Raw genomic sequence first — 22,568 nt, forward strand, 5'->3', positions numbered from 1 at the left:
ATTAAAATAAATAAATAAATAAAAATCCCAGTTATCCAAAGTTTTGGCAGCAGAAAAAAATATTGTACATCCAAAAACAAATTTCCTTATGAGAAAATTAGATTGAACCTTGAGCATCTCTGCATAAGTGAGATAACTGCACTTCACTTCCACAGTCTTACTGAGCATGTGCAGAGGAAATGTAATATTGCCCGCAGTCTCTAGTATTTAGACCACCAGTGTGCCCCCCACCCCTCATATACAAAAAAAAAAGGGGGGGGGGGGTGAGAACTAGGAGACTGTAATTCCACGTTATGTCACTGACGGTGGATGCAGTTCATTTGTTAATTCTAGGAAACCTAATGCAGGCTGACCAGTTAATTCCTGAGCAGGGTTATTGTTGACACTCCCTATTGTGTAAGTCCTGCTGTCAGTGCAGATAAATGAAGAACAGAAAGGACTTTTTCTTTCACAGAACAGATCTGTTGTGTTTCTGTCCTTTATAATCTCTGAGTGAATCATGCAGCACAAACAGAAACTGCTTCTTTAAACAAAACTTCAGTGCTGACATTTGAACTTTACATTCTTAGTCATTAGTCATAATTTCAAAACCAAGAGTTGGGTCATTGTTCTTCTGACGTTATTGTGTTGTTATTGTTTAAGTTAAGTTTAAAGAAAATGCTGACAGCTGTCTCCACTCTGTGATTGGTTGTTATCAGAGTTACAGCCGAATAATAAGAGACAGGTTCACTATTTTTTGACTCGCACATGCTCAAATTTTTAAGAGCAGAATAAATATAAATATTTATAAATAATATATATATAAATATTTATTATTTATAAATATTTATATTTATAAATAATAAATATAAATATATTTATATATTTATTAAATATAAATATTATAAATATAAATAGATTTATATATTATACATACATATATAACATATTAGTATTATATATAAATATATTTATTATTTATAAATATAAATTATTTATTATTTAAAGTAGAACTTCAGCAGAATCAGTGAAAGAGCTTGCAACCATTCTCCAATAATCACTCACTTTACTGCCACCATAACAGATCCAATACCAGAGAGTGCTCAGTATGTGTGCTGCCCTTAAAGACAGTTCGGTTCTGTGAACATTAAGTGCTTAACATTGGCCCAGGACATGAGGTAGGGATGGTCATTGTCTCTGTGTTCGAAAAAATCCACAAATATATTTCTCTAAATCTGATAAATATCCTACTGATCGGTTCAGTTTCAGAAAAACATGAAGTTTAAACTGCTGGGCTACATTTTTATGTTCAGTGCAAGATTTAGAGGATTTCTTCCAGTCCAGCCTGAATCTTGGGTTCCAGGTAGTCGTCCCTCAGAGGTACAGAAACACATTTCATTAATCTGCTTTTTCTTAAATGTCTATAGTTTCTCATAATGAGGTCAGTGTAAGGAATAGGGCCCACTAAATATAGACAAATGTAATTCCTTCATGTCATTTGATCTGTTCAGCTCACTGTGTTATGCTCATTAACTAAATCGGGATTACAGAGGTTGTGTAAATAAAACTTCCTCAGTGGAAGGAACTCAACTCTCCAGGCTGCACAGCGTGAGCCTGAATTTATCACAACAAATGTCTCATAGTGCACATAAAACATTTGCATATTAAAAAAAAATACTTTCATTGTAATCAGTAGAACCCCCTCCAATGATTGGATTGGATACTGGCACTGTACTACCCTCTGGGATTTGAAGTCGACCTCTCTGTCGGAGGGTCATGATGTTTGCGCTGAAGATTCATCCAGAAGTATTTCATGTATGAATGCCTGTTTTGATTATCCAGAATATCATTACTGAGCTCTCTGTAGAAATCCAATGAAGGCAGAATCAGATCAAAGATTGGCAGGCAAAGCTCTAAACATCGAAGCTTGTTCACATTCATCTGTGTCCATCACATCATGTGAATCAAGTTTGGGTTCCCTAAAGGCAGAGTTGGAGACAAAAGGCGAAGCTGAGGAGATGGAAGAAGACAAAGATGAAGGAGTGAGCAGGACGACCCTCGCTGCTGTCGAACACGCTTTTCGAGTCAGTAGTAGTGGTAACCATTGTGGTGGTGTAGGTACTGCTGGTAGTGGTAGTGACGGAGACATTGGTGGGGTTGGCGGAGTTGGTGATATTCAAGGCTGGAGACAAGAGTGACTTGACCGTCTCAGACAGGAAGGAGTCAAAGGTGCTCAGTCTGGTGAAGGTCATGACTGAGCTTCGTCTCCTCCTGGCAGAGGAGCTTGGAGCTGTTAACACGACCGCCTGGAACCAAGAGCCGCCCTGCTTACACATCAGCGGGCCGCCAGAATCACCCTGAACAAAGAGACAGGAAAGTTAGTGTTTCAGAGTTTGAGACACTCTGTTTACTAGAATGTGTGTAATGTAATGTGTATGTGTTAGTCCCCATAGGGAAATAGTTCCTCTGCATTTAACCCATTCACCCAGTGAAGCAGTGGGCAGCCACCAATGCAGCGCCCGGGGAGCAGTGTGTAGGGACGGTACCTTGCTCAGGGGTACCTCAGGGTAGCCGTTCAGTGGAGTTGAACCCCCGACCTTCCGATCATGGGGCCACCACTCTACCTACTGAGCTATCCCTGCCCAGTGAAAACCTTGGACCAAGATTATATTAACTACCTATAACTAAACGACCAGATTCAACTAGGTGTTAAAAACATTTTAGACAGTTGTAACAACAACAACAATAATAATCAGAATACATTCACTCTAATAAGAAATTTAGGCTTAAAACAAACATACAAAGGCACTAAATTGTGGCTCGGGCAGTAGCTGAAGCAAAAACTCGGGTGTGGGAGAAGTTTGGAGAGACGGAGAGTTCTTGACAGACGGATTGGGGCTGCAGCTGCAGTGATGCGGACGCTGCACCGGTCCGTCGTGGTGAAGAGGGAGCTGAGTGTAAAAGCGAAGCTCTCAATTTACCGGTTGATCTACGTCCCTACCCTCACCTATGGTCACGAGCTGTGGGTAGTGACCGAAAGAACGAGATCGCGGATACAAGCGTTGGAAATGAGCTTCCTCCGAAGGGTGGCTGGCCTTTTCCTTAGAGATAGCGTGACAAGTTCGGCCATCTGGGAGGGGCTCAGAGTAGAGCAGCTGCTTCTCCACATCGAAAGGAGCCAGCTGAGGTGGTTCGGGAATCTGACAAGGATGCCTCCTTATGGAGAGGTGTACCGGGCATGTGCCACCGGGAGGAGGCCCCAGGGCAGACGCACGACACGCTTGAGAGATTATATCTCTCGGCTGGCCTGGGAACGCCTTGGTGTTCCCCCGGATAAGCTAGAGGAGGTGGCTGGGGAGAGGGAAGTCTGGGCCCCTGCGACCCGGCTCCGGATAAAGCGGATGAAGATGGATGGATGGATGGCACTAAATTAAATTAGCCTTAAATCTAATTGGCCCATAATGAAGACTGAGATTTCAAAGCTGGAAATTCTTACATGTTTATAAAGATTCCAAGCATTGTAAGCCCTGTGGAAATTGAAAATGATGAAACTATCCAAATTCATCACGTGGCTCTGATAAGCAGCTAAATCCAAGGTCCAGAATAAACAACATGTCAGCAGACAGTGTTATAAGAAGAAGAATCCAGTCATTTACCTGCTGCAGTGCAAACACGTCTGTACAGATGCTCTCACTCGATGATGAGTTCCCACAGTTTACCACCGAGGTCTGAAACTGCTGCATAACTTCCTCAGCTAACATAATGAAAGATAAGAAAATCCTGATGTTTGACTAAAGAAACTGTAAGTGCAGTGGTCCACATGTGTAATCTGAGAGATGGACTGGTGCAGAGTCTGGGCAGAACTCTGTCAGCCTTCATGTTGCTGACTCACCTCCTCCTCTTCCAGGACTCCAACCGGCCGCCCAGCACGCCAAGCCCTCGGCGAAGGTTCTCCCGTTGTCCAAGCAGATGGGCTGGATGTAGTCGGTCAAGGTGGGCTGGGCAGATAGACGGAGGATGGCTATGTTGGTCCCGGTCGTGTTGCTCAGAGTGATATTTGTCACGTTCAGCGTCACCTCAAAGGGGTTGGATCCATTTAGCTTCAGACGCCCCAACACGACAGTCCACTCGGACGCTACAGGGGAGCTGTGGGAGGAACGAAGCACACAAACATAAACTTCATCAGCTTCAAACAAAATCTACACCTTTACGCTCAACTTCATGGGACCCAAGTTTTACAGACTTGAACCTGGTGACATTCAGGCCTGGTTCTAATTAAAGAGGTATATATTTAACTAGAAGACCCAGAGAGCTAATCAGTTAATGGTGAAGTTTTTCTCTTTGATTTAATTTGAAAAAAAGTGCAAAACACGTCACAGAAAATGTTGCTGATGAAAAAAACAATCACAGCCGCAGCGTACTGAGTCGAAGCCTTGCTTTATCTTTATAGAGCTGCACATCAGGTTACACTGTAAATGACAATGTACCCATGGACTAGTTTTAACACAGAATCAGCTTAAATGCTAACCATGTGTTGGACTGATCAGCTACATGTGTGGAAAGTGTGGAAGTGTGGCACCATCAGGTGATGTGGGCTGGCACTGAGATCATCTGATCTGCTGGGACTGTGTTCAGTTTTCATTTTTAAAGACTCGCTCATTTCCTTAAAGGGATGGTTACATTTTCAGTCTTTTGGGCACAGTTTTCACTGGTGGATTAATCCACAGTGGAATAAAGTTTGTTTACAAAATTTTGACTCAGTGGAAAGAGAGAGTGTTCAGTCTCAAAAAGATCTCCACCATGTTTTTTGACCACCATCGGTGGTTGTTCATCTGCATGTTTATGCTTTTAATTTAATTCTGTACCTTTACTTTAGATTTTTCATGTTGTAATCCAAAAAGTGTTGAACAGCTGCAAACTAAACTTTTCTTCATGTTGTCTGTGAAGGTTCTCAGTCATCCAGGTCATCGTAGTCTAAGGAGCTTGGAAAGAAACGTGTCTGGACTTCTTTAAGTTGCTTGAAGACCTCTCATCCGAGAAGCTTCTTCAGTTCTAAAGGTCAAATGGTGGAAAGTCCCAGATTCAAATCCCGTGGGAGTGTCCCCCCCAGAGAGGGACAACAGGACCCCCCTTCTTCATGTTGGAGCTTGATGGTGATTTGATTCCTGCCAGTCTTTTCCCAGTAAAGGTTTTTAATAGTGATTATCAGAGCCAGCACTACCATTTTGGACGGTAGACAGATTTTTTTAATTCCACCTGAGATAATCATCTTGGTATTGGCTCTGCCTCTTAGATCTTCGCTGTCAAATAGGGAAAATATGTTTCAACATAAAATGTAAATATGTGGTACAACTGGTCCGTGGTACAACTTTTGCTTGTGCTGTTGTTGGTCTGTCAGCCAGCTATGGAGAAGAATTCTAGACTACAAAGAGCTGAAGTGAAACTGAAGGTTTAAAACAATGAATAGTATCCACTGCAGCCGCTGTCTGTACCCTTTATGCTGCATTTTTTTTTCAAATCTTTAATGATTTTCTTGTGCCTCTTTTTGTGAACTCAACTGTCTCTTTTTCTCTTCCGGTTCTGGCCCACTTGTCAACTAATCAGCATTTGACTGATGCACAGTGTCATCAATGTCAACTGGACGTGAACACGACTGTGGTGGAGGGAAAGTCATGTCATTTACTCAGTCCCCAGAGGATGAACTGTATCATTGTCTGTCCAAACTTCAACTGACCTTGAGAAGCAGTTGGCGTTGCTCAACACTGAGTCCAAGGCCACCAGAGACCCACCACACACGTGACTTCCATTCTTCTGTAGGCTCGCCATCCACGGCCACGAACCAGCCACCACTGAGGGTCCCCCCATGTTGCGAGAATTCCTTGGAGCTTGTCCACAGACCAGTGCTGAAAAAATAAACGGAGGAAGACACAAAGAAATTTTAAAAACTTGGACTGCATGAACCCATCAGCTTGAGGTCAGGTAGGTTAGACCAAACCATTTTTTAATAAAGTGTTTTCGTGATGGACACTCACAGTGGGGAGTGGTCGAAGGTCGCGTGGTTGTTGTAATGATGGCGGCTCTGTTGGTGGTTGTTGCAGGGACTGTGGTTGTTGTGGTGGGGATTGTGGTTGCAGGTGTGGTAGTGGTGGTTGAAGGTGTGGTGGTGGTTGGAGGTGTGGTGGTGGTTGAAGGTGTGGTGGTGGTTGGCACTGGTAGCAGTCCTGTGCAGGAGACACTGAGGTCACTGTTGGTCCCAGTGGACGTGAACGTCATGAAGCCCGGCTGGTTGGAGGAGATCTGGCTGTTGATCCAGGTCTGGTACTGGGATACTCTGGCGTAGACTCCTGGAAGATTCGGCCTGGCGCAACCTGTTCCAAAACTGACGACTCCCGCCTGAATCCAGCGACCGTTCTGCTTGATCACCATTGGACCTCCTGAATCCCCCTTTGAGAGCAGAAACATTTACTGTTAGCTGAGGAGAAGAAACTGTAGAAGGTGAAAATGTGCCAAACACAGGTAACAACAATCACCTGACAGGAGTCCTTTCCTCCTGCACTTAACCCGGCACAGATCATGTTGTCAGTGATTGTTCCCACTCCATAGTCACAGTTACACTGCCTGTTTCCCACAACAGGAACCTCCACCTCCATCAGGTTTTGTGGAGAAGGAAGGGGCACTGAGACGGACAAAAAAATCAAACAAAAATCTGCTCAAAAAGTTCAACATTTATTGTCCTATCTGCTTGTGGAACATGTGGGTGGTCAGCATAAGTTTGGTACCAGAATGATCTTGTAGCCACGATTCCTCATGTATCAACCTCATTATATAATAACCTCATGTTTTAAAAGCCATCCATCCATCTTCTTCCGCTTTATACCTAAGCAGAGAAGCCCAGACCTCCCTCTCCCCAGCCACCTCCTCTAGCTTGTCTGGGGGGATACCAAGGCGTTCCCAGGCCAGCCGAGAGATATAATCTCTCAAGCGTGTCGTGCGTCTGCCCTGGGGCCTCCTCCCGGTGGCACATGCCCGGTACACCTCCCCATAAGGTGCCCAGGAGGCATCCTTGTCAGATTCCCGAACCACCTCAGCTGGCTCCTTTCGATGTGGAGAAGCAGTGGCTCTACTCTGAGCCCCTCCCAGATGGCCGAACTTGTCACCCTATCTCTAAGGAAAAGGCCAGCCACCCTTCGGAGGAAGCTCATTTCCAACGCTTGTATCCGCTATCTCATTCTTTCGGTCGTGACCATAGGTGAGAGTAGGGACATAGATCGACCGGTAAATTGAGAGTTTTGCTTTTAAGCTCAGCTCGTTCTTCACCACGAGGGACTGATGCAGCGAGACCCCGAGATACTCAAACTCCTCCACTTGAGGCAGGAACTCATCTCTGACCCGGCGTGGGCACTCCACCCTTTTCCGGATGAGAACCATGGCCTCAGATTTGGAGGTGCTGATCCTCAATCCCGCTGCTTCACACTCAGCTGCAAACCATTCCAGTGCGAGCTGGAGGCTGTTACCCATTGAAGCCAACAGAACCACATATCTGCGGAAAGCATAGTTGAGATTCTGAGGCCACCGAAGTGAAAGCCCTTCGCCACTTGGCTGCACCTAGAAATTCTATCCATAAAAGTTATGAACAGAATCGGTGACAAAGGGCAGCCCTGGAGAAGCCCATCACCCACTGGGAACGAGTCCAACTTATTGCCGGCTATGCGAACCAAGCTCTTGCAACGGTTGTATAGGGATTGAATGACCTGTAGCAATGGACCAGACATCCTATACTCCCGCAGCAGCCCCCACAGGACACCCTGAGGGCCACGGTCGAATGCCTTCTCCAAGTCCACAAAACACATGTAGACTGGTTGGGCAAACTCCTATGCACCCTCGAGTATCCTTGAGAGGATAAAGAGCTGGTCCAGTGTTCCGTGACCAGGACGAAAACCGCATTGCTCTTCCTGTATCCAAGGTTCCACACCCTGGCATAAACTTTCCCGGGGAGGCTGAGGAGTGTGATCCCCCTGTAGTTGGAACACACCCTCCGGTCCCCCTTGCTAAAAATTGGAACTACCACCCGGGTCTGCCAGTCCAGGGGTAACCGCCCCTGATCTCCCTCCGTTTCTTTCCCTCCGTGGTCCTTGTCCCTAGTCTCTTGTCTCCAGTATCTTTGTGTTTAGTATTAGTTCCTAGTTTTGGTTTGTTTTTGCAAGTTTATTGTTTATGGAGGGTTTTTTTTTTCTGCAACTGCAATAAAGCAGCCTCTAGGAGTTTACCCCTCCGTCTGAGTGTCCTGCATTTTGGGTCCTACATCCTGACTGCCACAGCCATTTCATAACATTAACACTACAGAAACATGTATCGGATTGACTTTGTTCAGGAGCAAGCCAGTGGGATAAAACACCTCTAATTTACAGTAATGTGAATCACACATGGTAAAATTTAGGTAGAGCTTATTTGTCTGTCCGTCTTCAGACAGTAGTTCTTGTAAAGCACCAGAATATTATCACATGCTCTGTGGCAGGGTGTGGTCTGTGGTTCCACTGCAGAGGGGATAGTGGGTTCAGGCGGCAGTACCAGGGAGGCTGGCAGACCAACTGGCACCAATGTGGTATTCCATACTTTAGTAAGTGGCTGGAATTAGAGGGGAAAGGTGGAACTGTATGGGCTCAAATTGTGGTCATAAATAAATTGTAGTAATAAGCTCAGTAAAGCGGCAAACCCATCTGTTCTCTGACTGGACTGTTACATTTTTGATTGACATGACATTGACCAATCAGCTGAAGGGAAGAAAAATCGGGTCAAAATTCATACTTGTTGAAACGCACACACAAGCGAGGGCACGTAAGTCCAGTTTTTGCTTTTTATCTGTAAACAGACCTTAACAAAAAAAACTGTAACTTGTGTAAATATTTTTTTACAAACACAAATCTTTTTCACACACACACACACACACACACACACACACACACACACACACACACACACACACACACACACACACACACACACACACACACACAAACAAACTTCCTGTTTTACTTTGAAGGTATGTGTCTTATGTCTTTGCGTCCTCGTTTCGTCAGCTCTGATTTCTCCCTGGATTCAAGTTTCAGTTTGGTTTCATTAGTTTCCCGGTTTAGAGTTTTCTTAGTTCCCTGTGTTTACTATCTCCGCTCCTGATGAATCCTGCACTTCTTGTAAACAAAGCTCGTTCTCATCACAACCTCTGCCTGCACGGGTCCTCACCTCACCTCCACATAGCCTGCCTTGCCAGCCAGGACAATTTATAGATGCATGAACATAAAAATGTCAATGACCAACATGGAGAAATGTTTCATGAAGACATTGTAAACAAGGAGAAATGCGACAAGGCAAAGTGGAGCCTGGCAGAGTTGGAAGACTTTTGTTGAAGACTGGTACACAACTCACCACACAATGACTTGCTGCATATCATTTCTAGGTTGCTTACATTTGAATATAAAATGTATTCAGTAAGCAGGAAAAACTTGAAAAGCGATGGGCAGTGCTACCTGGCAATAAAAAGATAAGACAAGCAATCTTGCAGCTGTTTCTGCATAAGTAAGACTTAACATCTGCAAAGAGAAAATCAAGATCATGGAAATAAATATAGCTGTCTCAGAAGTGGTAACACAGACATGGATTCCTTCCCTTACATTGGGAGTGTCATTAAAAGTTGGGAGAACAGACAAAGCAAAAGCCTTCTTACAGCTGAAGAACATCTGGAACCAGAGAATACAAGATTACCTCTCTGAACGAGAGGCCAAAGAATTTATGGCAACAAGATGCCTGAAAAGATACCAAGACGCTGAGATACAGATGGCATCAGACGGTTTGTTCTAGCCATTATTTTCTATTGAAGGCACAATTCAAATTTAAAAATGAAACATTTTAAAAATAATGTGTTTGCAGTCATCAGAATCTCTTTAGCTCACAGAAGAAGAATTATCCATCCATCCGCTTCCGCTTATCCTTTTTCAGGGTCGCGGGGGGCGCTGGAGCCTATCCCAGCTGTCATAGGGCGAGAGGCAGGGTACACCCTGGACAGGTCGCCAGTCTGTCGCAGGGCTAACATACAGGGACAGACAACCATTCGCACTCACTTTCATTCACACATTCACACCTAGTGACAATTTGGGTTATCCAATTAAACCTATCCCCACTAAGTGCATGTCTTTGGACGGTGGGAGGAAGCCGGAGTACCCGGAGGGAACCCACGCAAACACGGGGAGAACATGCAAACTCCACACAGAAAGACCCCGGCCTGATGGTGGAATTGAACTCAGGACCTTCTTGCTGTGCGGCAACAGTGCTAACCACCGTGCCACCGTGCTGCCAAGAAGAATTATATTGCTCTAAATATTTCTGAGACAGCACTCTTATTTCCTGCATTATAATCAACTTTACTCTAAAACCAATCTGGTGTCTTTATGACCCACCTCCTTCTCCAATGTTGCCCCAGCCGGTGACCCAGCTGTTAACACCGCTGTAGAAGATGCTGTCTGAAGCTGCCAGGCAGACGGGAGAAATGTAGTTGTTGAAAGTCACCGGCGAGGAGAGCCTCAGCAGGCAGATGTCGTTGTCGTTGGTACCAGAGTTGTAGTTTGGATGTTTGATGATCTGTGTTACTGTCCGAGACTCTGCATTGGGATTAGATCTCTGTAGACTCTGATGGCCCAGATTCACAGTCAGACCGCTTGCAGTAATGCTAGGATCAGGAAACGAAACGATGCACAATTATTGTGATTGTTAAAATGAAATGACATCTTTGACTTTCTGCCCTGTTAGCTATTTATCGTGTTACACCCCTGGTCCCCTGATGGGGAGTTTTCATAATGTCTTTATTCCACTAAATCTTGTTTAGAGTGCAGCTTCAGCCTCATTACTCACGTTTCAAAGCAGTGAGCAGCAGTCAGCACCCACTGACTGTTAATGAGGGATCCTCCACAGAAGTGGGACCCAAATCTTTGCAGACTGACCTGCCAGGGCCAGCTGCCAACAGGGGCCACCTGTCCTCCTACAATCCTGGTGTTCAGAGACGCCTTACCACAAACTGAAGACCGACATTAAAACACAGAGTGAGCATTACTGTAGGAGCTGTAAACTCTCAGCATTACAAACTGCTGAGTGAGGACACAGTGATCCTGGAGTCTACAGTTCACTCACAAACTAATATTCATATGAAACAAAAGATTTATTACACATAACATTAAATCATTACACAAAGAAGCTTTTTCTTACCATCCAGCTGTGACTCAGACTCTGAAACACAGAAAACAATAGTGGTAAAATTGACTGGCTGTGATTAGCTGAAAACATCCAGCAGAGGCTCCAGCAGAGAGTCAGTCCCCACAGACTCCCATATTAAAACGTTACAGCAGAAATAAAAATGTTTACAGCCTGTGCACACAGTGGATGTTGTTCCACTAATACCACTACTACATTACTGCAGAGACTGACAGTGTTATGTTCATTCATCCATCTCAGGGTCAGAGGACAGTATGACACAGAAATTTAAAGAAACACAACACTGACTTCAGTTAAAGGTTCACATTCAAACACCAGACAAACAGATGCACGCAATCAAAATATAGTTTTCCAAAGGTAGGTGTCCAACATCACCTCAGCTGTAGTAATTATTCTCATGTGTCCCATGAGTGGATAAATATTAGTAATGATACTAATGCATTAGTAATATTTATCCATAAGTCATGAGAACCTTAACTTCACCATGAACATGAACATGTCTTCACATTCTTGCTATTGTATTTTAAAGTTATGCTTACTGAAGCCTACATAATTGTACCAAATAAAGTGACTTCCTTCATTCATGTGCAAGAGAAGCATTAGAAATATCCTGTCTCAGAGTGACGCTGAAAAACTAGTTTATGCATTTATTACTTCCAGGCTGGACGACTGTAATTCATTATTATCAGGATGTCCTAAAAACTCCTGCTCCTCACTACAGATGGCACGATACCACTTTTTTATGTCCGATACCTATACCGATAACATAAATTTGGATATCTGCCGATACCAATATGAATCCGATATAGTGTGTTTTAATCAATAAAACTGTTTTCTTAATATATTGCTGCATTTTGTATAAGTTCAAACTCAAGTTTAAATAAACAACAACACTAAAGCTATTCTGTTACACCTGTATGTAAAGAATACACTGCACCCAAAATATTTCAAAGCTCATGAATACTGATCAATCTAAAAAACTTAAACCTGCTCCATCCTCCCTATTCTGGTATTTTAAAGAGTACTTAGCAGAAATATTAAGCAACCTAACTAACAGGGTTGCAAACTCCCAGCAAAAAAAAAAAAATATATATAGGGAACCACCCCCCACCCTCCACCTCATGATGCTTAATCGACGTAATCAACTTTAATTTGATGCAGTGTGAAAAAAAATGCACATAAATGAATTATTTTTCAAGAAATATTAAATAGATTCAACATCTTTCTTCAACAGAATTGCAGACTGCACAGATGGTACCTTCCCAAAGGAAAAAGTAGTATAGCTTACTAGGGTATATTAGACTTAACAGTTACTATACACAGTTATGGACTTCTATACATTTTACATCAGATTAAAACTTTGGGTGTAAGATTCGGATAATTATTTATTAAAAGCTCGACATTTTAAATGAGAATAAGAAAGAAAAGTATGTCTTTGTGCCCCCTTTTCCCTGTTCATGCCCTATCGGCCCCCCTGGCTAAACTTTGCTAGATCCGCCCCTGCACAGTTACAGCCGTCAGCTGTAGAAAAAGATCCTCGAGTAGAAAGTAATATTAAATAAATTCTAACAACAGCTGATCAAGCTTAAACGTGCTGCTGTTGTTCAGCCGCTGGTTTCCTCTTTCTGGCGCGAAGAACAAAAACAAAGAAGAGAGACGGACTCGCGACAGAAAAGCCGATCAGCTGATCATTGATCAGTTTGATGATTGACGTAGCAGCAGGAGAGGGAGGGAGAGGGAGTGGCTCCATATATCGGTTGTTAAGCTTAACGCTGGAATGCTTTACAAACATTCAGAGATGAACTTACACACTTGCTTTACTTCTCTCTGGGATCACTTCCTCGGAGATGAAATGCTGGTTTGGTAGCGAGGCTACAAATACACACAGCTGCTCTATCACGTGACCACACTGCTCCGACGTGCTACGGTTATGAGCCGAGTTACGCCATGTCGCAAGTTTTGTGAGGTGCTTTTTTGATATTTAATGGATCGGATTACATTTTTTATTCCTCTCTGATATCCGATCCAGTAATTTACGTCAGTATCGGACCGATACCGATACGTAATATCGGATCGGTCCATCTCTACTCCTCACATACAAGGTCTTAAATAATCAGGCCCCATCTTATCTTAACTTTTCAGCCTTCAGTTAATCCAAAATTAGAAAGAGAAAGCAGATTTCTGCTGTATTGGCTTCCCTTCATTGGCTCCCTGTTACATCCAGAATCGAATTAATCAGGCCCCATCTTATCTTAATGACCTTGTAGTACCATATCACCCTATTAGAGCACTTCGCTCTCGCTCTGCAGGCCTACTTGTTGTTCCTAGAGTATTTAAAAGTAGAATGGGAGGCAGAGCCTTCAGTTTTCAGGCCCCTCTTCTGTGGAACCAGCTTCCAGTTTGGATTCAGGAGACAGACACTATCTCTACTTTCAAGATCAGGCTTCAAACTTTCCTTTTTGCTAAAGCATATAGTTAGGGCTGGACCAGGTGATCTTAGTTACACCGCAGGGCTAAGGTTTAAGATTTTGATGATTTGATGACATATAAAGAAAATTCAAATTTTGTTATCACCAACAAAAATAACTTTTGAATATCCAACTCACGACATATTTGTCACGCCGTTAGGCGTCTCATAGCAGTGCAAAAGGTACCTTTCCACATCCTCATGAAACACTCTGGTTTCTCAATTGAATCGAATAGAAGACATGCTTAGAGAAGAGGCTCTAGCGTCCATTCCAACCTTAACCACAACCTGAACCCTATCACAAAGTGTTTTCCAAAGTGATTCATGATCAAAAGTACATAATGCTTTGTTAGGTTGATTTTCATGCCACATGTAAAACCCATCTATAGATTCATTCCAACCCGCTCTCATGCCTCCCTACGGATCCCCGCAAGGGACATGGGAGAATTTTTTTTTTTAAAAAACTCGGGATCTCGCAAAACTTTTACGAGATCTCGCAAAAGTTTTAGCCGCATTCTTCGGAGGCCGCCAGCTCGAAGCCGACCCGGAGGTCGAGGCACGATGTGCCGGGAGAGCGGTGTTCCTCCCGGCTGTAGTAGGTCTCGACCTCCCGTCAGCTTCGAGATGGTGGGTGTCAGATCTCTGAAAACTTCGGAGCACTTTTGCAAATATGTGATGTCTTGTAAACCGAGCAGATATCTGACGTTTACACAACTACAATTATGCTTCAAAATATCTTAAAAGTGTATTTTGTGACCCAGAAAGAGTAATATTACAACTAAGTAGCTGCCGCCATTGTTGGAATTCAACTTTTGCGAGATCTCGCAAAACTTTTGCGAGATCTCGCAAAAGTCTGTCTTAATTTTTTTTTCTCCCATGTCCCCTGCGGGGCTCCGTACCTCCCAACGCATAACATACGGATGAATTGTCACAGCCGTCGGTATGTTGCGTGCTGGGATGAATGTGTTGGAATGTACAATCTACAAAGGACTGTGAGCCACATATTTACACTGTAATACCTGTTCTAAGTGTTCTAAGTCCTAAGTGTTGATGAATACCACCCATATTAGAAAATATGGTGAAGTAACCAAAAAGAAACTGAAATGAACATAAAAAGGAATTTCAGGGTATTAAGAGGGGAACGTTTTTATTTCGATGTGCAGTTATTGCCAGTTATGTGACTTTGGGAGATTTTATTCCACTTTTCCATTTTTCCAGTGCCTTTCTTAATTTGATTATTTTCCCTTCGTCCACCCAGTGTGATATTCCCTCCTGCTTCGAAAAGTGAATTTTTAAATTCCAGGATTTCCTGCAGTGTCACTTTAAAGTGAAGCGCTGTGCTCCTGAGTGTTTTCACCCTCTGAGTCGTACCTGATGCAGGTGTGTGCAGAGAGCTCTTACCTTGGGTCAGGAGCATCAGCCCAGCAGCCAAACACATCACTTTGTAGAAAGCCATTGCTGTAAGATCCAAACCTCCAGACCTGCTGAGGCATAAATAACCTTCCTCTCTCCTCCTCCTCTCTGTCTGCATTAAGCACACCTCTCTCTGACACCTGTCTGACGACACGCCCAACACCTCACTGCAGCTCACCATTTCAGCTTTCAGGCAGCAATGTTGAACGTTTTTATTAATCCTTTCCAGCAGTCCTGTCTATGTCCTTCAGCTCCCTGACTATCCCACTTCTTCTCTCTTCATCTGAATGCTTTCCTGTACTTCCTCATTCCAACACCAAGTCTTCTTCAGTACACCAAACACCTTCTTGGATGTTTCCCTCAGTGCTTTCCCAGCTATCTGGTAACTTTTTCTTACCACCCAGAGCTCTCCATCTCTTATTTTAGCTGCTTCCTCTTCTTCATGTTTAAAGTCTTCCTAATGACTGCCATCGAATTCTCCCCTGAGACCACTGTGCAGTCTCATATCTCAGATTGCAGTTTCTACAAAAGATATACTTTTATCACCCAGCAACATCAGTTTCTTTATTTATTTTCTTTCTGTCAAACACAAAATGTAACAAAAACAGCAAATATTTTGTTCGTTAAAAGATTCTGTGCCACCCATCCATCCAAAGACAGGTTGTTTCTCTCATCAGTATGATAAATCCACTTATTTCATATGATTTGAATCAGGTTTTTGTGAATGAATGAGCTAGATACACAAGATGAAGATACACAACACATCTGTTCTGTGAAGGAAACAGATTCATTTCATATTTATCTGCAGTGACAGCGGGACTGACACAATAGGAAGTGCCAACAATGAGCCTGCCCAGGAATAAACCGGTCAGACTGCACCAGGTTTCCCCGAATGAACAAATGAACTGAGTTCACTGCCAGTTATATAACGTGAAAGCGTAGTCTTCTATTTCTCAGTGATAGCTCCAGTTTTCTTTATTTTGTAGAGGTGGCATGGGGACACTGAGGGCAATATTAAACACTCTGCACATGCTCAGTAGGAGTGCAGTTACTTCCCTTATGCAGACGAGAACAAAACTGATTTTCTCAGAAGGAAATGAAGAAGACACCTTTGAGTCACAAAGACAATAGAGATTATTTATATTTTCTATGGTTATACTATATAAATAATAAGTAACTGGTCTAATTAGGTTTAGCTGTGTCTCCCTCCTGTGTGCCATTTCCTTGTTACCTTGTGTGTGTATATTTGGGGGGGGGGGGTGTCCAAATTCATAGGCTGCTTCCTCCTGAGGCCGCATTTGTGGGCCGATTTCATCACAGCGACGCGACGAAGGCTGTCCAAATTCATCGACTCCTCCGAATGCGGCCGACAAATGCGTCCTCCTTTTCCCCAGATTTGAAGGATGGGTCGGGTGTGTCCTTCATGGTCCACCATATCCCAGAATTCATAGCGCGGCCCAGCCAAACTCCAGTTTCCAACAATGGTGGCAGCTACTAAGTTTTAATATCACTCTTATTAATCTTTCTGGGTCACAAAATAAACTTTTTTTATTTATTTTTTTATATTCTTTATTTCTACAATATTACCTCACAAAGATGATTACAGGCATTAATTAACACAGTTTACAAGAGAAAAACGAAACAAAACGAGAAGAAAGAGAGAGAGAAAAAAAAAAAAAGGAATAAAATTATATATATATATATAAAATAAAAGGAGAAAGCTCTGTCGGGAGTAAGCAATTAACTAAATTGGTGGTTTCAAGCTTTAAAGAGAAAATTCGGTTTATAGGTATTAACGTATTGGACCCACTTATCCCAACACAGATGGAACCAGGCCATCCTGTCATTAACATGAGCTGTTACTTCCTCCATCCTATATATCTCTAACGTAATTTCCCACCATAATGACAAAGTCGGTATGTCTTGCGAGGACCATTTCTTTGTTATACATTTCTTACTTGCAACCAATAAAGCTCTTAACAGACATATGTCATTTTTGGACCAGTTCTGCGGTATACAGCCAAAAAAATTTGTCTTCATATCCTGAGGGAATGTACAGTTAAAAATGCCTTGTAATATACCATGAATGTCTTTCCAGTAAGTCCGTAGCACAGGACAGTCCCACATAATATGGGTGTGATGGGCTCCTTTATCCACAGTTTCTCAAGCACACGGGAGGATTCCCATCATAGTGAGCCTTTTGACATGGAGTGATAAAGAACCTTATCAGAGTTTTCCATCCGAACTCCCTCCAGCTTTTGGAGGAAGTACTCCTCCATTGCCATTCCCACATCTGAGTCCATTCTTCCCTAGAAATACACATCCCTCCCTCCTTTTCCCATAACATCTTCACATAATCAGTTGAGTGTGGAAGCTTATTCATAAAAAAATTGTACCAAAAAGAAATGAGTTGTGTGTCAACATCCCCACTGTACGCCTGTCTAAATAAAGTTACCAATTCCACGTTAGTATTTGACATCACAAAATAAACTTTTAACATATTTTCAGGTGAGAAAGTAGCTGTGCAAACTTCAAATATCTGCTCTGTTTATCAAGACATCACATATTTGCAAAAGTTCTCTGACGTTTTCAGAGACGTCTGTTACCCACCAGCTCGATCGCTGACCAGGAGCTCGAGGGTCACACTAGAGATGTGAGTGAAGTTGGCCCCCCACCTTCTTCAAATCCAACAAAAGTGGTGTCAAACACTTGTGCTGGTTTATGCTGCAAATTTTTTTGTTTGTGCCGCTTTCATTTTAAAGATATCAACAAAAATTTCTAGAGGTCAACAGAGGTCAACCCCCCCCCCCCCCCCCCCCCCCCCCCCCCACACACACACACACACACACATTAACGGAATCAAACAAAATTTATGTCGAACGTTTGTGCTGCAAAAATTTTTGTTTTTATTGTTTTGGCTTGCTTTATTTGTTCGTGAGTAAATCAGTGTGGCTGAGATCAAAGTTATTAGATTAGATAAAATAAAACTTTATTAATCCCTCGGGTGGGTTCCTCCGGGATTTTCACACAGCTGAATAAACGTCAAACAGAAAACTGATCAAACAGAAGTGTGAGAACGTCGAGAATATATGTCAGTGTACTTTTATATTTTAGATAGCAAGGAGCAGACGGACGAGTTTATTAAACTCCACCGACACAGCGGTGACGCAAATCTGAAGGCTCGACCGTCCCATTTCACAGCCGTTTACTTCCGGTCTATCCGACCTTCTGAGGACCCCTGCCCATGTAGACCCCGAAGGACGGGAGCTCAGGAGGATGCAGCCTATGAATTTGGACACCCCTTTTGTGTGTGTTTATCTCTGTTCTTTGTCCGAGCATCTGTTTGTCATGCCCTGTGTTACCTCAACCCTCAGTCTCCTCGCTTTTCAGGTTTAGTTTCATGTTTCTCAGTTTTCCCAGTTTAGGTTTTCCTTAGTTTCTGTTCATGCCACCCCTGCTTCTGTTTGTAACCCCTCACTTGTAAATACACTCACTCGAGGTAACCAGTGCCAGCTCTTGGGTCCACTTCTCTCTCTCTCGCCGCATGATTTGCCTCTGCAAATTGTGATGCCTTTAGTTTTCAGTACTGGTGTGCGTAACATATATTGTGTTCATATTACCTCTGTTCTGCTAATCTCAAGCAGATTTGGCATAGCTACATCTTACTAATTAGCCTTAACAGTGTAATGGTTCATAATGTGGGTTCAAACACAGTTGTTTCCTCATTTATACTGTAATCTTTTTAGGTGTAACTGATAATATCAATACAGTTCAGCTGATCCAGGGTGGTGGCATTGTGCTTGCTGGTGTGGATTACTGGAATACTGGATGGAACTGAGACACCTGTGATTTTCCTCCTCTTTATAAATACAAACCATCAGAAGCCCTTTGATTAAACAGCTGATTTAACTTGTTTTGGAAAAAACCTGCTCTGTGACTTCATGATTCTTCGTGATTCAAGTCTGAACATCTACCCTGCAAATGTGTGTGTGTGTGTGTGTGTGTGTGTGTGTGTGTGTGTGTGTGTGTGTGTGTGTGTGTGTGTGTGTGTGTGTGTGTGTGTGTTTTGGGGTGGGTGGGGGGATTTTAAAAAATGGTTCTCATGAAATACTGTAATGGTAACATTATGTGAACATTTTATTTCTGAAAGCAAATAGCCAGCTCGATCTGCCAGTAAGTGATAACAAGAAGAACAGGGAACATGTTTACAGGCACGCTGAAGTGCAGGTTCATGTTTGTAGTGCCAGGAATGGACCTGAAGATGATAAACAAAGAGGTCAAAATAGATCTTATGACACTTTTTTGTAAATAAGCAGGTTATTAAAGACTTGAATCCAGAGCAAGTGAAGAGCTTGCACATGCTCAGGTTGAGACACCTGAAACACAGGAGTTTTATTGAGATAGAAAAATGACAACAATGTGACACCAATAAACCAGGAAACAAAAAAAACATGAGCAGAGACTCCACCCTTTCTTTGCAAACCAGAACATTGCCATCACTGTCATTCTTAGTAAGAATAAACTTAATAAGCATATTTTTCTTTAATATTTTTCAGGTATTGGTGAGGTAGAGTCTTTTTTCAGTTCGATTTCATTTAAAAAGCCCCAAATCACAACAACAGTAACATCAAGCACTTGGCAATAGTGGGAAGGAAAACTTGGGTATCAATTAATTGACCCCCTCTCCATATGAAAAATGGGGCCAGCCCAGGACTACCAAGGTGTACCTAATGAAGAGGCCAGTGAAGCGAGTGTAAGTCATTCCCTAGTTAAAATGCCAGTTACTCAATTATTGTTCAAAAGGTTGAGTGTGTAGACTACACAAACGGTAAAACAACATTACCCTGAAAGATTTTTGTGAGTTATTGGTTTCAGTGCTATCAAACTCCAACTTCACCTCGAAAGATGCAGCGATGTGTTCCCCTGAGTAAGAGACGCTTTTTGTCTTTTCTATGAGAATTCCTGTTCTTTTTCATCTTTCATTGATCTTCGTAAAATCAAAATTAGAATTAAATTTTAAATTTTAACATCTGCAGGAAGCTCCTGAGGATGTTTTACCAGTCAGTGGTTGCTGGAGTACTTTTCCATGCTGTGGTGTGCTGGGGGAGCAGCACAGCAAAGAAGGACTCATCCAGGCTGGAAAAACTGATCAGGAAGGCTGGCTCTGTGGTCGGCATGAAGCTGGACACTCTGGTGTCAGTGGCAGAGAAAAGGACACTAAAAAACTGCTAGAATTATGAACAATGCTGGGCATCCTCTGCACACGGCCATAAACAACCAGAGGAGTCTGTTCAGTGACAGGTTGCTTTTCCCAAAGACAAGAACCAACAGACTTAAAAACTCCTTTGTCCCACACGCCATCAGACTGTTTAACTCCTCTCTGGAGGGGAGAGGGAGGGGAGACAGGAGGACAAAGGAGGGGGGGGACAACTAATCTGTACTAAGCTGTAGTGCCTCTTCACTGTGCAATACTTTTTGTTAATAACCAACGGTGTAATAGACTTCAATACTTGAAATGTGCAATTCCCTTGTATTCTTATTCCTATTTATTCTATTTATCCCTTTTGTATTCTCTTTATTTACACGTCTCTGTATTTATATATGTGGACATATATAATATTCTGCTCACATTCTGTAACTTCTGTTGGTGCTGTGCTATTTGGAAACTGAATTTCCCAGAGGAATCCACCCGAGGGATTAATAAAGTTCTATCTTATTGTAAGCGCCAGACGTCTGCTTTATATTTTTATTTACGATTGAGTTCATGTTTGTTTTATAATTCATAGATTCATTACATAAGTCATCTTTTCAGGGTTAATAAATGTGAAAATATATGTGTTTACATAAAGTAATTTTAAGTCACTGTTTTGAGACTGGAACCTAAAAGGGGGTACCTCTCACTTTAAGTATGTAAATGCAATCCGGTCGTTCAGTCTGACGTCACTAGCCGTGTCTGGGCCTAAACTCCGCTGCAGGTCCATATATCAAACGATCACTATGGCATTACTGAGAGTTGAAAAACTGTCTAAAGTCTTTCATCTTTAATAAAATGATCAGCGTTCTGCTCTACCAGGTGTAACAATTGAGTTTAACATCCAGTCATCCATGAAAACGGAATTTATGACATTTAACGGAGTTAGAAGTTAGCAGGAAGTTAGCTCGCTAGCTTCTATCTAAATACAATATAGCATGTCCTGACTGCAGGGGTTTTGGAAACAAATTCAAACGTACAGCTCTGTTATCACTTCCAACATAAATGAAGACAGAAAACTAAACAGCAGTGACGTTTGTAGGGTTACTTTAGTTTGGCTAGCTGGTATATAATGATGTGCTACGTGACCGCTAGCGACACAGCTATGTTAGCATAATATAAACAAGCTAACTTTTTTTCCACTCGATAAAAGTTAACGTGAGTGTTCTCAGTGGTCAGGAACAAATGTAATCGCATGGCAGGATGCTGTAAAAGGACCAAACTTCAGCCAGGAGAACAACTGAGATAATCCATCCACAATACGAGGTTAGTCATTCATATACTGCTGCATGGGCTGGGCTGTAGTTACATCCTAAGGTTTTAAAAACTGAGCTTAAATAAATGATTAGCGGTAATAAAAGCCGAGGGAGGTCAACAGTGATCACTGACTGTTTTAGGAGCTTTTTGAGATTAAATAGAAGAAAATACAAAACATTAAACATGTTAACAACACAAAAGCCATATTAAACGCAGACTACTTTAGGCCCGGAAGTAGGATTCGTCACGTCATCACTTAACGACCGGATAGTAGCATGAAATCCTGTGTGAGAGGGAAGGGGCGGAGCATGGACAGAGAGGTTAGGAGTCTCACGGTTTTCTGACCGTGTGCACAGGTAGTTCTGGATAACTGCTATTTTTTTTGGAACTTTCATGCTTATTTAGGAAGGAGTTTATTGTTACATCTCCAGTTTGTAGTAAATAGTCTTCAAATCATAATGCAACTGGAAGCATTTCTTTTGGAAACCAGGAACACGCGTCAGCCACAGACTCCCGTTTTGAACTTGGTTTATTGGAAATTACCCTACACTTATCTTATCTTATCTTATCTTTGTCGTGTTTTTAATAAAACATCAGTAGTAGTGAGCAAGCTTCTTTATTTTAACGTGGCTCACATCCATGCATGTAAATATGACACAGTATATATCACAATTTGGTTTAGACAGCCCCCTAGTTGTGAAGCTGAACTAACCCACATAACTACAACACAATCTTATCTCTCTCTTATCTAAAAAAAAAGTTTTTCCTAATTTTCAACCACAATCAGAATTTGCATTTTATTCTAATCATAAATCATCATCATAATCTGTCAGATTTGTACCACACGAAACAAATTTCATAACAAATAATCGGTTTTAACAAAGCTGTGGACAAACGGCGAGTCGAAGCTGGACGGTTTTCGCGCTCGCCTTTTTTGTTCCT

At 42.4% G+C, this 22,568-nt stretch overlaps 1 protein-coding gene across 1 annotated transcript; it reads right to left on the bottom strand.

Moving 5' to 3' along the window:
- Positions 1-1,943: 1,943 nt before the first annotated feature.
- LOC120739781 (transmembrane protease serine 9-like) lies at positions 1,944-15,160 on the bottom strand. The gene is made up of 10 exons (XM_040041672.1): positions 15,107-15,160; positions 11,233-11,253; positions 10,882-11,044; positions 10,431-10,699; positions 6,510-6,655; positions 6,012-6,423; positions 5,714-5,882; positions 3,872-4,125; positions 3,636-3,733; positions 1,944-2,336 (listed from the first exon to the last, which is right to left on the bottom strand). Exons 1-10 carry the CDS (start codon positions 15,141-15,143, stop codon positions 1,959-1,961), a joined length of 1,947 nt encoding a protein of 648 aa, XP_039897606.1. The 5' UTR covers positions 15,144-15,160; the 3' UTR covers positions 1,944-1,958.
- Between the last annotated feature and the right edge of the window lie 7,408 nt (positions 15,161-22,568).

This window comes from Simochromis diagramma, unplaced genomic scaffold (genome assembly GCF_900408965.1).
Source record: "Simochromis diagramma unplaced genomic scaffold, fSimDia1.1 OVJJ01000321.1, whole genome shotgun sequence".
NCBI classification, from domain to species: Eukaryota; Metazoa; Chordata; class Actinopteri; order Cichliformes; family Cichlidae; genus Simochromis; species Simochromis diagramma.

What these genes read in the sequence shown, in the direction of transcription:
- LOC120739781 (XM_040041672.1), bottom strand. Translation starts at nt 15,143, where the DNA reads ATGTGTTTGGCTGCTGGGCTGATGCTCCTGACCCAAG. An exon ending in GCTGATGCTCCTGACCCAAG is followed by an intron (nt 11,254 to 15,106) that starts GTAAGAGCTCTC and finishes TCTGTGTTTCAG; the next exon opens with AGTCTGAGTCACAGCTGGAT. An exon ending in GAGTCCTGGAAGAGGAGGAG is followed by an intron (nt 3,734 to 3,871) that starts GTGAGTCAGCAA and finishes TCATTATGTTAG; the next exon opens with CTGAGGAAGTTATGCAGCAG.